This window comes from Bidens hawaiensis, unplaced genomic scaffold (genome assembly GCF_021521415.1).
Source record: "Bidens hawaiensis isolate Kalapana, Puna unplaced genomic scaffold, B.hawaiensis_p1.1 tig00044483_1, whole genome shotgun sequence".
Classification (NCBI taxonomy): Eukaryota; Viridiplantae; Streptophyta; class Magnoliopsida; order Asterales; family Asteraceae; genus Bidens; species Bidens hawaiensis.
The window spans coordinates 119,807-136,339 of record NW_027505894.1 but is presented as its reverse complement, the minus strand read 5'-3'; the positions used below and the strand labels follow the sequence as shown (position 1 = coordinate 136,339).

General features: G+C 44.7%; 1 protein-coding gene across 1 annotated transcript; it reads right to left on the bottom strand.

The window, feature by feature from the left end:
- Positions 1 to 11,938: 11,938 nt before the first annotated feature.
- On the bottom strand, positions 11,939 to 15,238 carry LOC143615814 (heparanase-like protein 3; the record flags this gene model as incomplete). The annotated part of the gene is made up of 8 exons (XM_077088837.1): positions 14,814 to 15,238; positions 14,357 to 14,393; positions 14,008 to 14,191; positions 13,744 to 13,892; positions 12,627 to 12,857; positions 12,340 to 12,529; positions 12,141 to 12,266; positions 11,939 to 12,038 (listed from the first exon to the last, which is right to left on the bottom strand). Coding segments are annotated over exons 1-8 (1,242 nt in total), but the record flags the coding sequence as incomplete, so codon positions are not given.
- Between the last annotated feature and the right edge of the window lie 1,295 nt (positions 15,239 to 16,533).

The following is a 16,533-nucleotide window of genomic DNA, read 5'->3' as shown; positions in this document are numbered from 1 at the left end:
GCGCTGTTCATTTTGTAGGTGGAAAGTAGATCTGCTACCATCGGTGAAGAATCGTAAACCACACCCGAGGAAAGTAGATCTGCTACCAGTGAGTAGATCCACGTTTCTTCATTGGCGCCATCCACTGTTACAAACGGCAATCAGATCTCATCAGATCTACATAAAAAAAATCAATCACCATGGTTTTCTGGCGTTCGTAACGCTGATCAAGCTCTGGAGGATATTGAACGTGAGGGTGTCAATGAGGGACAGCAGTTTCTGAGGGTGCCGCGTGATTCTACGCGCACCACCAGTAACCGTCCCTTCATCACAACCCCTCACGGCCAGACTGAAACTCCTCCAGACGATCTCACGTTACAAAATCTTGCCGGCGCGAAACTGAAAGGACCAATGGGTCCAGAAGAAGAAACAAATGATCCGAATGAATGGCTCATAAACGAGCAGCGGCGTCTAATGGAAAAGTACAATGAAATGGTCAAACAGAAAAGGCTAGCCGACCAAACACAAAGGCAAGCGTTTGATAAGCAGACTACAAAAAGGCCGCGCGCAGCCGGAAGAAGGACATTCTGTTCACACTGCACACACTGAGTTCAGTGATGAAGAAGTGCATAGCATGAGGAAGACGCGAGATACTCATGCAGGAGGCTCACAACTCCGCGCGCCTGTGAACATGGCGCCTGGAGCCAGAGCAGATCTGGATCTGCACATGCCGTACAGCCCGCCAGTGAGGGGGCAAGTGGACGTAACCACGCCGTACAGCCGGCCATCTTAGTGAAGCACTCAAAATTTACTGAGCGCATCGCTAAGGCCCCCATCCAGCACAAGACCAAGATGCCAAGTGGTCTGGGCAAATATGATGGCACAACAGATCCAGATGACTTTTTGCAAGGTTTCTATAACACGGGAAACCTAGAGAGCTGGACGATGCCAACATGGTGTCACATGTTTGCCCGCTGCCTTACGGGCGCGGCGCGTGTCTGGTTCGAGAGCTTGCCGACTGGGCAAATTGATGGGTTCGAGGAACTATTGGAAAAGTTCCAAGCCCACTTCGTACAGCAGCGCAGACACACGCGCGATCCTGATGACATCATGCACTGCGTGCGCAGGAACGATGAAACGATTGAGGACTACATCACTCGTTTCAATCAGGAGTCTCTGGCAATCGGGGGTATAACTGAGCAACTCCTGCGCGTGGCTTTTATACAAGGCGCGCGCAGTGATCAACTCCGCCGAGCTCTCGTAAGTAGAGATGGTATGCCCACCACTTGGGCAAAACTAATGGAAGCATCGCGAGTCTTCGCGAGAAATGAAAAACAGATTGCCCAAGATAGGGCAAGAGAAAGAGCGCATCAGGCTGAATCACCGCGCAGCAAAGAGAAGAGGGCCAAACAGAACTCTGTATGGTCCAGGTTGCAACCAACAAGTTTTTTCTTCCGCAGAAAAGCAAACGCAACCAGGCGCACCCCCAGCCCCAAAAAGATGTTCGTAATCGCGGGGAGGGTGACAAGAAGGAGGGCGGCAGAGATCCTAGCAGACCTCTGTCAAGAATATGGACTCCCCTCACTAAAACACCTTCACAGGTGTTAAGTACTGAGAATGTCCAATTCAAGCCCCCCAAGCAACTACACTACAAGGGACCGCAAAACAGTGGCAAATATTGTGAATTTCACAGGTCCCCCGGGCCACAACACCGACGCATGCCATCATTTAAAGGATGCGATCGAGAAGGATGTAAAATCAGGCAGGCTGGCTCACTTGGTGAAAAACCCAAGAATAGAAGATGAGCAACCGGAAGGAGCCTCTGCCAGCAAGAAATACAAAAGAATCTGTGTGGCTGAGGGGGGACGACAAGGGCAGACGTCAAAAAAGAGAAGCGCACAAATCCACGGAGATTGGCGCGAGCAGCAAGTCATCTTCCCAAGAATCAGGGGAGGCCCTTCAATCAGCAGTCCTCTCGTCATCACCACACACATTGCTCATTACGAAGTGTCAAAAGTCCTGGTGGACACTGGAAGCGAATCTGACATTATGTATGAGCAATGTTTCAGAAAGTTAGACCTGGCGGACCAAGCGCGGCTCGAAATTGTGAACGCACCAATCTGTGGTGTTTCAAATGAAATCATCCATCCCCTAGGTCAAATTCAGTTTGAACTAACTATGGGGGATGATGAGCACAAGCGAGCCGAAGTTGTCAACTTCTTGGTCTTGCCCACCACGTCATGCCACAATATGATCCTGGGTAGGGGAACGATTGCCCAATTTAATGCTATACCGTCGCCAGCGCACGGCGCATTGGGGTTCCCTACACCAACAGGCGTAACATTTGTTTACCGCGATCATTTGTGCGCAGTGACAAGTACGCCGCGGGAAGGGAGAATGAAACTTCCAATGGCGGACAATGCGCCAGAGAAGTGGATTTTAAACCCAAAATTCCCAGAGCAAACGGTCACAATTGGCGCTACCATTTCAGACGAAACGAGATTGAGAATGAAAAGGTTGCTCACAAAATACACGTCGGTCTTCGCGTGGCAACACTCCGATATGACTGGGGTCCCGCGAGACTTGGCGCAACATTCTCTTAACACGTTCAAGTCGGTGGAGCCAATTGCTCAGAAAAAGAGAATCATGGGGGATGAAAAGGCGAAGGCCATGAATGAGCAAGTTGAGGACCTGTTGCGCGCAAACATCATCCGCCCGATCCGATACCAGACGTGGGTAGCCAATCCTGTGATGGTAAAGAAAGGTAACGGGTCATGGAGGATGTGTATTGACTTCAAGGACCTTAACAAAGCATGTCCGAAAGACTGTTACCCCCCTCCCAAACATCGACGCAAAGGTGGACTCCGTGGCGCCATTCAAGCTCAAATGTTTCCTGGATGCCTACAAAGGCTATCACCAAATTCAAATGGCACCACAAGACGAAGACAAGACTGCCTTCAGAACCGACAAGGGTGTTTTTTGTTACACAAAAATGCCCTTTGGTTTAAAGAATGCGGGCGCCACCTATCAGAGACTTATGGATTCGGTTTTCAGTGAACAAATCGGAAGAAATCTAGAAGTCTACGTTGATGATTTGGTGATCAAGAGCAGGGAGGAGAGACAAATGCTCAAAGACATCGAGGAAACTCTTCAGCGCTTAACGGAAGTCAACATGAAGCTCAACCCGAGCAAATGTACTTTCGGCGCGGAAGAGGGGAAATTTCTTGGTGTAATGGTCACTAAGGATGGTTTCAAGGTGAACCCTGAAAAGGTGGAAGCCATCCTTGACATGCCTTCACCATCCACCATGAAAGAGGTTCAGAAGCTGAATGGTAGATTGGTGTCAATCAACAGGTTCCTAGCGAACCACGCCAGCAAATCTACTCCATTCGTTAACACTTTGAGGAACTGCTTGAAGAAGAGCCAATTCAAGTGGACGCCTGAGGCTGAGCAAGCTTTCAGTGAGATAAAAGAATGTCTCATAAAGCTGTCCGCGCTCACAGCTCCACTTCCTGGCGAAACCCTTACATTGTACTTGTCAGCTGGAGACCGTGCCATCGGCGCAGTATTATTGGTGGATCGCAAGGGGATCCAAACGCCAATATACTATGTGAGTCGGGTGCTGACAGACCCTGAGACGCGCTATTCCATCATGGAAAAGTTAGTTTTGTCACTAACACACGCGTCGCGCAAGCTTCATAGATACTTCAATGGTCATCCTATTGAAGTTCTGACAGGTTACAACATCCAGCAAGTCTTGCGACGCCCCGCGCTCTCCGGAAGGCTGACAAAGTGGGCGCTGGAATTAGGTGAACACACTATCACCTATAAGCCCCGTCCAGCAATAAAGGGTCAAGTTTTAGCGGATTTCATCACGGAAATCCCAGAGGGAAAGATTGAAGAAGCTCAGCGCGAGGTAGACCCTCCGCGAGCAAATGATGAAGAAGATGTTTGGAGGCTATTCACTGATGGAGCCTCCAACAGCGAAGGGTCCGGCGCAGGCCTCAAACTGGTGGACCCTGATAATCATGAATATGCTTATGCTATTAGGTTGGACTTCAAGAGTACCAACAATGAGGCTGAGTATGAAGCCCTGCTGGCTGGTCTGCGCATTGCGCGCAAGTTTGGAGTTAAAAGGCTAGAGGCCCATGTTGATTCTTACTTGGTAGCTGCACAGGTCAATGGCCTTTATGATGCCAAGGAGAACACCATGCCTCTATATCTAGAGCAGGCAAAAAAGCTCGTTGAGCAGTTTGACTTCTTCAAAATCATACACATCTCGCGCAGCGAAAACAAGTCCGCTGACGCGTTGAGTAAGATGGCATCAACTAATTTTGATCACTTTGGCAAAGATGTCAGGGTGGAAGTGATGAGCAACCCGTCAGTGCAAACGCAATCTGTCCTTGTAATTCATACAACCCTTTCATCCTGGATAACTCCAATAATGGAATTCCTGAAGGAGGGGAAGTTACCGGACGATCGCGCACAGGCGAGAAAGATAAGACACAAGGCGCAGAACTATGAACTACTTGATGGTACATTATATCGACGCTCTTATCTTGGACCGCTCATGAAATGCCTGGATGCTGAAGAAGCAAGCTATGTGATTAGGGAGATTCACGAAGGAATCTGCGGAATACACGCTGGCCCGCGCATGGTGGTTGCCAAGGCAATGAGCTCAGGCTACTATTGGCCAGGCATGTACTTGGATGCGCTAAAATAAATCCAAAAATGCAAGGCATGTCAGAGCTACGCGCCAAACACCATGCGGCCAAAGAACAACTTGATCCCAGTGACCTCCGCATGGCCTTTCCACAAATGGGCCATTGATATTGTGGGGCCCCTGCCGCAAGCGCAAGGGCGAGTGAAATTTTTGGTAGTGGCGGTAGACTATTTCACAAAATGGGTTGAGGCCAAGCCACTAGCAAAAATCACAGCTGAGGCGATGAAGCAATTTATCTGGAGCCACATCATTTGCCGTTTTGGCCTTCCTATAGAAATTGTGAGCGACAATGGCAAACAATTCACTGACAGGAAGATATCCAGCTGGCTCAAAGAATTGCACATCAACCAAATCTTCACTTCGGTCTACCACCCTCAGGGGAATGGCCAAGTGGAGCGCGCGAATCAAAGTTTGTTAAATGGGCTGAAGAAAAGGTTGGAGGGAGAATCCCATTCTTGGGTCGAAGAGTTACCTAATGTCCTGTGGGCGCACAGGACATTAAGCAAAACTAGCAATGGCGAATCCCCGTTCAGCCTAACCTATGGGACAGAGGCTATGATCCCAGCAGAAATTGGATGCCCATCCCATAGGGTACTCATGATGAGCAAGACTGATAACGAGCGCGAAAGAAGATTGGACCTCAACTTGCTTGAAGGGCGCAGAGAAGCGGCTATCATCAATGAAGCCAAATACAAGAAAAAGCTGGAAAAATATTATAATCAGCGCGTTAAAGAATGCCACTTCAAGAAAAATGATTTTGTCCTTCGAAACAATGAAGCTAGCCGCGCAATACCCCCAGGAAAAATGTCCCCCAATTGGGAAGGACCTTATCAAATCTCAGAAGAATTGGGGAAAGGCGCGTACACTTTAAAAGATTTGAATGGAAAAAAGATACCGCGCGCGTGGAACGCAGCACAGCTTAGAAAATGCTTCATGTAAAAATTCAAATATGTAATCAAGGCTTTTAAGCCATCATGAATGATGATTCGCGCTATCTTTCAATATTTGTTCTATTACCTTTGCATACATGTTTCACACTTCCTTTATTAATTTGGAGCAATATGACAACACTATATTGACTTCAAAACAAAATAAAACGAAGTAAAACATACATGCGCGAGCCTTAGCTCAAACGCGTTAACGAGTCTTAACTCTAAAACGTCAGGGCCTTAGCCCAAACCTACGAGCCTTAGCTCAAACACGTTAACGAGTCTTAACTCTAAAAACGTCAGGGCCTTAGCCCAAAACAAAGAGCCTTAGCTCAAAACACTCACAAACATCCATCTTACATCCCGCGCAGCCTGATCATAAAAATCCCTAAACACAACTAAGGCAAAGTACATGCCAAATCATAGTTGTTAAGGTCTCAGGTCGAGGTCGCGCGCGGAATCATAGTGGATATCTGAGTAACACATGCTGACATGTAATGGCTAAAACTCATAATTCCATATAAAAACCGCGCGACAACGACGCGCAAAAAAGGAATAGTGAAAAGTCATCGCGTGTGTCAGCATAAACAAGATACTGCGAAACCACTTACAAAATAGGACTATGGTTAAGTAAATAATTTCCTTACAACCTTGTTCTTATTTTAACGTGCAAGCATATCTTATATCTATACAAGCAAACATGAAGAGATGAATGGAAATGCGCAAGATGTGAAAAAGGGAAAACAAATTTCATTCCATAGCATTGAAATTTACAAGTGTGATGAGTTACAAATTACAAGTATAACAAAAAACAAAAAAAGAAAATTAGAAAGATGAAGGGCTTCTCAAGTCTCCACGTCGACGTCAGCCACTTCATCACCCTCATCATCTCCCGCAGCATCTGACGCGGCCCGCTCCTCATCTCCAAACTGACCATAGTCAAGTTCTTCCTCCTCAATGGAGTCTTCTATCACGACGATGTCAGGAGCAGATTCTTTCGCCGCGCCAGAGCCGCTGGCAGGGGCATATCCCCCGCGCCACCATCATCGCCACCAGCCCTCTCGCATTCATCGAGTAACTTCTTTAGCGCGCCGAGGTCGGGCTGGTCAGCAAGCGCAGCTATCTGCAAATCATTAGAAAAGTATTGAGTACAAAACACTTGGAAAATTAATCAATAAAAACTCATTAAGGTCAAGGTACCTGCACAAGGATGGGGATGGGAGTATTCATATACTTCTCCCCCACCGCGGCCATGTCCGCGCAGGCCGCGTCGCTCTTGTAAGGGTACTCGGATGGGTTCTTCTTCAACATGCCATATTCATAGCCATCCGTAAACCCTTCAGCTCGACCCACCAAGCGCGCGGCAGCATTGCAGTCCATCACAAGGGCCTGAAACTCGGCAGAATATTTCATCGCCAAAGCGCAACGAGTCATGCCCTGTGACACCAGCCATTGGCGATCCTGCGCGAGGCCAGCAACAGACGTCTCGAGGGCAGGAACCTGGGAGTTTAATAACTCAACAGTTTCCTTGGTCTTTTTTAGCTCCTCTTTATCAGACGCTGCTGCCGCCAAAATTTTTTCTTTCTCCGCCTGCGCAGCATCAAGTGCTTCCTGGCTAGACGCTGCCATCGCCAAGGCCTCATCTCTATCGGCCTGCGCGGCCGCCAACTCCTTCTTCAGGCGCGCAACCTCACTCTCCAGTGATGATTTCTCAGTGATACTCTGGACGATAGCTTGGTCACGCGCCTCCGCCTCCAGTTCCAAGTCACGCACTCTCCGCGCGTACTTGGCAACTTCGGCCTCCGCCACCTGCTGCTTCTCCCGCGCAGCTTGGAGCTCATGCCCGCGCTTAATAAAGGCGGTGTTGGCACTTGCTCGGTTTTCGCTGAGCTCCGCCTGGAGTTTCTCAGCTCGTGCGCGAGCATCAGAAAGGTTCCAGGCAGCCACCTTAGCCTCTTGCTGGGCTTCCACAAGAGCATCGCGTACTTTAATATAATCACGATGAAGCTCTTGGGAGGCAGCAAAGAAAGCCGACCCAGCGAAAATGTGATCGTTGAGCAAGTCAGCGCGGGTGCGCCCCTCCTGATACCTCCTTTCAGTAGGAGGCACGGCATGAGCCCAGAAGTCCTCGCATACACCCATGGATTGGAATGAACTGTCTTCGTTAATATTCCATCTCGGGCGGTAAACGTGGTCACCTTCCTGCAAAACACAAGAAATGTTCTAAGTCATAAAAACATACTTATATGGAAGTACGCGCAGCGGAGCAACAAATTAAAACATACCTGCGGGGATGAAGCAGAAAAGTCAGCGCCAGCCTCACCAGAAGTCTGTGCTGCGAAGTCTTGTGGCATCGCAGGGCTGGCACGGACTCCGAAGGAGTCTTCAGCTTGAGCTCCCTCATCCTCCTCATCTTCTTCAATCGGCCTCTTCTCCTGCGACCTGGAGGGCTCCAAACCAGTCTCGCGGAGAGGGCTGCGCGTAGGAGGAGGCGAGGGAGGTCTCGACGCCGCCAGTTCGGCGCGCAATGCGGCTTCCTGCTCCTTTGTAATCCCAATAAGGGGAGACTCAGCACTAGCAGGAGCAGGAGCAGAACCAGCGGCGCCGGCAACGGCGCCAGGAGTGTCACCAGCAGCTTGTACGCCAGCTACAACTCCTATGAACAAATCAACAACAAAAAATGGTTTATGACTTGATCAAAACAAAAAATTCAGAAGACAAATGCGCAAAACATACATTGGCGCAATTCTGTTCGCGCGGCGAACATCGCCATAAAGTTCATTCTACCCTTTTCTGAGGGTAGAACAGGGGACTTCGAAGCAGCCCCCGGCGCAGCCTCAGCACCTTGTTGCGCCTGCGGCTGATCTGCTACCGTCGCCGGTCCTGCAAACATTCAAATGCGAAAAGATTTAATAATAATTCAATCAGGATCGCCCTCATTAAACCATTATGGGTAAGCAAAGTATACCTGTCGCAGGCGCGACACTGCTTCTCTCTTCAGCCGCGCGAAGGGAGGAGGTCACGCCACCATACCTCAAGTGGACAGCAGGTCTGCCCACTTTCACAGGCAGGGAAGCTAAAGAAACCTTGGTGGTAAACACCTGGGTTTCCTCAGGTCCTTTCGTTTGAGCATGGGGATGAGCGACAGGGGTGTCATCTTTCTTCTGTTTCTTACTGCCCCCTGCGCCAGATTTCCCCTTAGCTTTGCGCTTTAGTAGGGGCGCCTCCTCTTCCTCCTCCTCCTCTTCCGCGAGCTCCAGCTCGTAGTTTTCGAGCGCATCTGCAAATACAAGCAACAGAACTGTTAATAAACTTTGGTATTCTAAAGGAATAAGCATAAGTGCGAAGGCTTACCAGGCGCGTCGCCATCAAAGTCAAATTCCAGGTCCACAGGGATGAACATGTCATCGAAGCGATCTGGGAAGCCCACCTCCCCAGCGCCCAGCGGGACGGAGCCACCCTCCACTTGATCGTCGTATGCGGCGTGGAAAAACTCCTTGGTTACTGCGCAAAAACAAGACAAATAATATCAGCAAAGGCAAATTCTATTAGCGCGGAAATAAAGCAATGCGATAACTTACGCAAGCCGTCCACTTGGATGACAGGCTCCGCCGCGCTGTCGGCCCACAGCTTACTCATGCCGACCCCCACCAGCGCCTCCTCTCGAATTTTCTTGGCGGGGGATGGTTCGGCGGTCAGTTTCTTAACCCAGGCGCCGGTTGGGTTCTTAATAACATCCGCATCCGCGGGCGCAGAATCGATCGCGCGCATCGTCATGCGGATGGGGATTACACCAGCCCTGATGTAGAAGAACCTCTCAGACCAGTCATGAAGGCTCTTGAATGACACGGTGCTGCACTTAACCTTCTGACTGCGAGGAATAAAGGAGATCCAAGAATCTTGGATCTTGGGCTTGTAAAAAAATTGAAAGCGCCGAGGGGTGGGCTCCTCGCGCTGTGATTTGCACATGAACTCGAAATGAGTCATGCGCACAAGTCCAAACGGATGGACTTGGGATATATGAATCCCGAAAAACCGTAACACCGCGCCTACAAACCTTGTCATCGGAAGACGAAGGTTGCAGTGGGTGAAAAAATGGGTGTACAGTGAAATATAGCCGGAAGGCGGGTCCGCCGCCGTTTGCCCGGCCACAGGCAACATGCAGCCAAACACAGGGAGAAAACCCTGTGACGAGATGAGGCTGTCGAGATCGGCCTGCCTCAATTTGCAGGGGATTTCATTCCACCTTTTCGTGGCCTTGGTCCTCCCTACTTCCTCCGATGTGGTCTCAACAACCCTCTTCCCCTTGCCCTTCTGCTTCAATGTCGACATCACCACAGATTTCACACGGCGTCTTCGAGAGGCAATAGAGGTGATTGAGGGGTTAGAGGAGTCTGAGCTATCAGACATACAATAACAACAGCAACAGATAACAGGGTATCTGGAAGCAATAACCAGAAAATCGGAAAGATAGAAGCTTTGGAGTACACAACAATGAAGATGAAAATAAAAATTTTTCCTAAGGGCCTGCTTTTATAGGCCCAGGAGAGAGAAAATTGGCAACTGATCGGATTTCACGCGCCCCCACTCGCAGGTGTAAGCCAACGCGGGCGCGGCACGTGTCCCTAACACTGTTGAGGGGACATAAAAACGTAACGGAACTGCCACGGAGCAGAGACGCGCCCCCACTCGCAGGTGCAAACCAATGCGAGCGCGACACGTGTTCCAGACAGCTGTGCGAGGGGACATGAAAGTCAACTGTAGCACCTCGAGCACACGAAACGTCTGACACGTTTCCGGCGCACGTCACCACCAACCAACCACGTGTTTGGACCCTTCGTTTCAACCAAATGGATAGAGCTTCGCGCAACGATGGAAACAACCAAGAAAACGACAAAACCCCATTAAAAGACCAAATCAGTAAGTCTAATATCTATCTTACCGCGCTCGCGCGAGATAAGACACACATTAGACTGGGGGGGCTTGAAGAGGTATGTACCCGCCTCAACATCGAGCAGGGCGGGTCAACCCACAAGATATATACAAGACATTAGAAATCAAAGATATTATCAAGGCACAAAGCCAAAACTTATGCGCACAGCGCATATCGCATATGCTCAAGCATCACATGCTTGCACATATCACATATGCTCAATGAAGAGGTATGTACCCGCCTCAACATCGAGCAGGGCGGGTCAACCCACAAGATATATACAAGACATTAGAAATCAAAGATATTATCAAGGCACAAAGCCAAAACTTATGCGCACAGCGCATATCGCATATGCTCAAGCATCACATGCTTGCACATATCACATATGCTCAAGCATCACATATGCTCACGCATCACATATGCTCATGCATCACATATGCTCGCGCGTATCACATGCTCACGCATCATATATGCTTATGCATATCACATCGTGCGTGGCGCATCCGCGCGCGGCGCATATCACATGCTCGCGCATCATACATGCCCACCCATATCACAGTTGCGCATGGCGCAGCTGCGCGTGGGGCATCCGCGCGTGACGCGTATTACATGCTTGTGCGTATCACATCTGCACATGAAATATCTGCGCGTGAGAATAAAGAGAAGACCTCGCGCATCCTCAGGATGGGCGCATATCACACATGCACATAATCAACCTCGTCCTTATCCAAATCAGGATTAGGGCAACCTTGATTGTGCACGTCAGACAACCTTCCAGAAGGCATCTTTTTAAGGAATAAGGATATGCTGATGTTGACAGCTGCTAAATGAAAGGTGGACAGCTCAGCATGACTCATGGGTTACCACGTGATTATAACCAATGAAAAAGCACCAGGTGTCTCCAAGGACACGTGGCGCAAATCTATTGGAGGAGGCCAACAAAACCCTAATTTGGTCTCAGCTCAATCAGTGGAAACCCTAGCACTATAAATACAGCATCAACTCCACAAGGAAAGATATACAAAAATACAGTCACACAATCATACAGAGTAACATACAGTATTCAGCTATTAAGCAATACTCTCCAGATTCCCTTACTCTCACATTATTATCTTCTCCTACATATACTTATTCTCACGCCGGAGGGTTACCCCAAAGAGGACCCCTCTGTCCCTTTCTGAGGGGTAAGTTAACGGCGCTGTTCATTTTGTAGGTGGAAGAACCCAGATCCAGAAAAACCATCGGTGAAGAATCGTAACCACACCCGAGGAAAGTAGATCTGCTACCAGTGAGTAGATCCACGTTTCTTCATAAATATATATTATTTAACAAGATTATAAACACTACATTGTCCAAATAGTATAGGAAGCTTACTGATTCTTTGGCACAATGAGCATAAGATCGTATTTTCTTGGTCCCGTTAAAGTTTGTAGAAAGTACATTTCTACCCATCAAACGATGCCAAAGAAGCGCGCTGGTAAAAAAGAACAAAACCCCATCAAGTTATAACCTTTAAAGCATGAAAGTCTACAACTTTGACCTCAAAAGTCAAACAACACTAGAATCAGTTACAAACCTGTAATAATCCGGATTCGGCTCAAAAGTTGTGGTATTAAGCAAGCCATAGTTTCCACCAATCAACGTTTGTCTGCAGTACGTTTTCGTGTCATAAGCAGATGACATTCCAAGCTGATCCAAGTACCTAAACCAAACCAACATCCAATAACGGTTATCCTTTTCGTAAAGGGTATTTTCGTCTTTTCACACGTGCTTACCAGAAACTAAAAACAAATGCATTTGTAACAAGATTATGCCCACTGTTATAAGCACCACCAGCTTCACCAACCCAAGCAGAAGCAGAAGTCGTAGAAGTCTTGAGAATGTTCTCGAGTTGCTTAAACGTATCGGCCTCGCCATCAAGATAAGACAGGTTAAGAATCTTTTCAACAAGATGCTGATCAACCCCTTTATAAAATATTCAAAAAGTTTTAAACTTTACAAAATAATTATCTTGGAAATGAAATAAATTTTTGCTTGATTTGTAACAATGTATAATATTTACCTGGACCAAGATTGTATATATGGTGAGTTATTATGTCTAGTGTGTCGGGCGTGCGGTCTATAAACTCCTTGAACCAGTTGGCATCAAAGAAACCTCCGGGTGCAATTATTCGAGGTTTTGGCTCGGTACCTTCATAGGCTGTTTGAACTATGGTTTTTAAGGTTTTTGTGTCGAAAGCGTACTGAGATGCGGATACTCTTGTCCCAACTCCACTTCCACTTAGCTCATTTCCTACAAGTTAATTAAAATGATAAAAATTTGACTCGTTAAATTTGGCCCGTTTTAGTTATCAGTGGGTTGATTCGGGTTATGTTATATTTCTAACGGGTTAAACTTTTAAAATAACAAGATATATTAATAAGCATGTAAACAAACTGAACGTTTAGTGAGCCCTTTGACAGGAAGTTCGTTTATGTTCAATTATTTAATAAAAGAACGAACAAGAACAACATATTTTGTTCATTGAGTTAAAGAATGAACATGAACAGATGTCTCGTTTGTTCGTTAATGTTTGAGAACGTTCGTTCATTGGTGTTCGCTAGTTTATATTTGTTTAAAAGTTTGTTCGTGAATATATGCATTTAAATCTTAGGTCCGTTACAAATTAGTCTAATTTTATGAAAATAAAATATCACCCATTACAAATTAGTCTAGTCTTATTAATTTTTAGGCTCAACATATTAATGTTCACATTTACTTTTAATTAGTGTTCTCTCAATTATGTTCATTCGTTTATGTGTGTTTACATCATGAACTATTCATTTATACTGTTAGCGAACGAACATTTATTGAATAAAACGAACAAGAAAACTCTTTTCATTTATTCGTTTTCGATCGTTTTGTGCGGTTAAAAAGTAAAACAGACTAAATGAACATGCCTTGTTCGGTTTGTTTACAGGCCTAGATACATAAGTCAAAAGTCATTCAAGGTGTTACTTAACGGCTAATAAAACGAGTAAACGTGTAACTTTCATCATTGACTAAAAATGTTTCCGGTCAACCATGCTTGACCCCTTCTGACCCATTAGATGAACCATTTTGACACTTTTGCAACCTCTAACTAAGATCATTTTCGCTAAATATATAAAAAAAATCTAGAACATGCAAATAAACTTACCAAGCTCCCAAGCATACATGGGGTAATTTCTTTTAACCGTGTAACGTATCAAAGATTCGGCATTTGCAGGATCCCAAGGTCCAACTGCTGAACCATCAGCTAGTATTTTCTTGCCAGCAAGTGCATTTAAACCAAATATAATTTCAGCCCTATATGCAAACCATCAATACAACTTTTATTATTATTATTATTATTATTATTTTAATAAAGATGCAAACTTTATTGAAATAAAAAGGAAACAAACAAAGGGTTATTACTGTTTACCTTGTTTCTTTAAAAAAGTTGCATAATTGATCCCATCTAGATAAAGGCAAACAACCCTCAGTAAAACCAAATAATGCTGATTGGTTTCTTGAAAACTGAATACATGGTTTTGTATCATATTCTGTTTGGTAAACAACTTTGTCTTGTAAACTCCCTCCTAATCTTATCTTTAATGTTGAAAAAGCTGCATAATTTGTTCAAATAAACCTCCGGTTAAAAAGCTACCAAATTTGGAATCTTTTGACTCTGAAATTTGAATGCAGCCATTTTTGTAGTTATTGTACATGTTAAAAGAATTGATTGATCCATGTTTAATAATGTATAATGTAATAAATGACCAAGTTCATACCTTTGATTGCATTTTGAAATATTTTGTTGTTTAGATCCTGCACAGAAGAAAAGTTAAACACAATTGTTTCATTACATAACTTTTTTACACTAACAAACACATAAAACTACAAAATTTATGGTATTTATCATTTATGAATATATAATGGAAACATGAAAAAGTAATTAACTTTTTTAATATTTTTTCTTTTAAATCTTCATAAGTTGTTCAAGATTGCTCATTATAGCAAAATTCATAGTTACAAGATCAAGAAATCAAGAAAGTTAAGATTTTTTTTTATTTATTGATGACAAAAGTGGTAATGAATATTTAATATCCAACAAATGTAACAATTTAAAATCTACACAAACCCTTGTAGATTCAAGTGTAATCTCATCAATTTCACTCAGTACACACAAGTTATAAAAAAATATTTATATAAAAAAAAAGAAAAAGAAAAAGAAAAAAAAAAGCATACCACATTGAGGAGAGAAGCATGACCCCAACTACAAGTACCATAATCACACTTCTCAGGAGGCCACCAATCCATTGTAGCACAAATGAAGTTACTATCAATATGAGCAATGGCACTTTTGCCATCAATAAACACTCTTCCTTGAAGAACATCATTTCTTGTTTCAGTTTGTGAAGTTACAAGATTAGAGGTTAAAGTGAATAAAAGAGCCAAAATATAGACACTCATGTTGAAAAAAAAATGAGATTTTTTTGAGAAGATGGAGTTCAAGAATGATGAGAGTGGTGTTAATGTGTTTTGTGAGTATCTTATCAATAGAAGGTAGGAAGAAAGAGGTGAAAACAGTTTTTGGTTGTTTCTTTGTCATAAAAGAAGATGATGAAAAGAGGAAAAAGATTTGTTTTTTTTTTAATATTTTAAATGGAACTCAAGTTTGGTGTTTGAGTCTTGGGTTTTGAGGCAAATATATATTGAGATTTAAGTGGGGTGGGGTGGGGGGGGGGGTGTTTGTCTGTGTGTGTGTTAGTATGGGTGTGAGCTGTGTTTGTACTTTGCTTTGGGAAAGTAGAAAAGGATGGGGTGAGAGTTATTCCAAACTTACCAAAGTGTGGACCATCGGGTGTGCAGAAGTGAAATTGCACTAACTTTGACGTTATTTTACTAATTTCGTAAAAATAACGTTAAAAGTGGCAAGAAGGTTAATCAGGCATCATACATTGGCGTTGATGGCCGAAAGACAAAGGTACATGAACCAATCAGCGGGTATCCCGCTAGTTGAATGTTATGTGTCTTATGTTCAAGGCTTAATGCAAAACAACTATCGAGTTGGGGGTCTCACTGGAAGCAGCCTCTATATTCATACGGGGTAGATGTAAGGTTGTCTGCATCTTACCCTCTTCAGACCTATCATAGCTTTGCTATTGGTGGAATTTACTGAGTACGATGACGATAATGATGAAATCCATTGATAGGCTTCAACCACGATACGTAGCCTTAGGTAGAGTGGAGGTGGGGGGTGGGTACGAGTGCCAGTATCGGTTTAATTGTTTTAAAAGTGTGTGATGCAATTATTGTCTAACTTTGAGTTTGAGCTGAAGATGACTTGGCTTGGCTTGGCTGCTCATTAAGCAGACTTAAATGGTGCGGGTGTCCTTGACTAGAGTGAAATCCCATTTTTATTTTTTGTATCAATCTTGCAAGTGACTGTATATTTTTGGATAATTTTATTTCATTTTTTATTATTTACTCATAGAAAACTTGTTTAAAATCGACTCACCTGTCTTCAAGTCCGACCTAAAGATGACTTGGCTTACCTTAGCTCGCTAGTTAAGTTAGCCTTAGATGGTGTTGATGTCAAAGTTGATGATCTTGCAAGTGGTCCCACTATTTTGGAAATTTTTATTTTAATTTGTATTATTTGATTCAAACTAGACTTTATTTAGTTGTTTTTGTAGAGTTTTTGAAAAGTTTGTGTCTCTCTCGTGAAAGCTCATCTTAAATCGACTCGTCTGACTTCAAGTCCAAGCTGAAGATGATTCAACTCAGCTCTTTTGTTAAGCAGCCTCAGGTGTTTGTGTCGGTAACAATAATGATCCATTGTGAAATCTTTTTTAGCATGTTTTTAATATAGTAAGTGGCCCCGTTATTTTGGAATATTTTTATTTGTATTATTTGATAAATTATCTTTTATTTAAGTCTTTTTAAAAAAAAACTGATCGGTTAA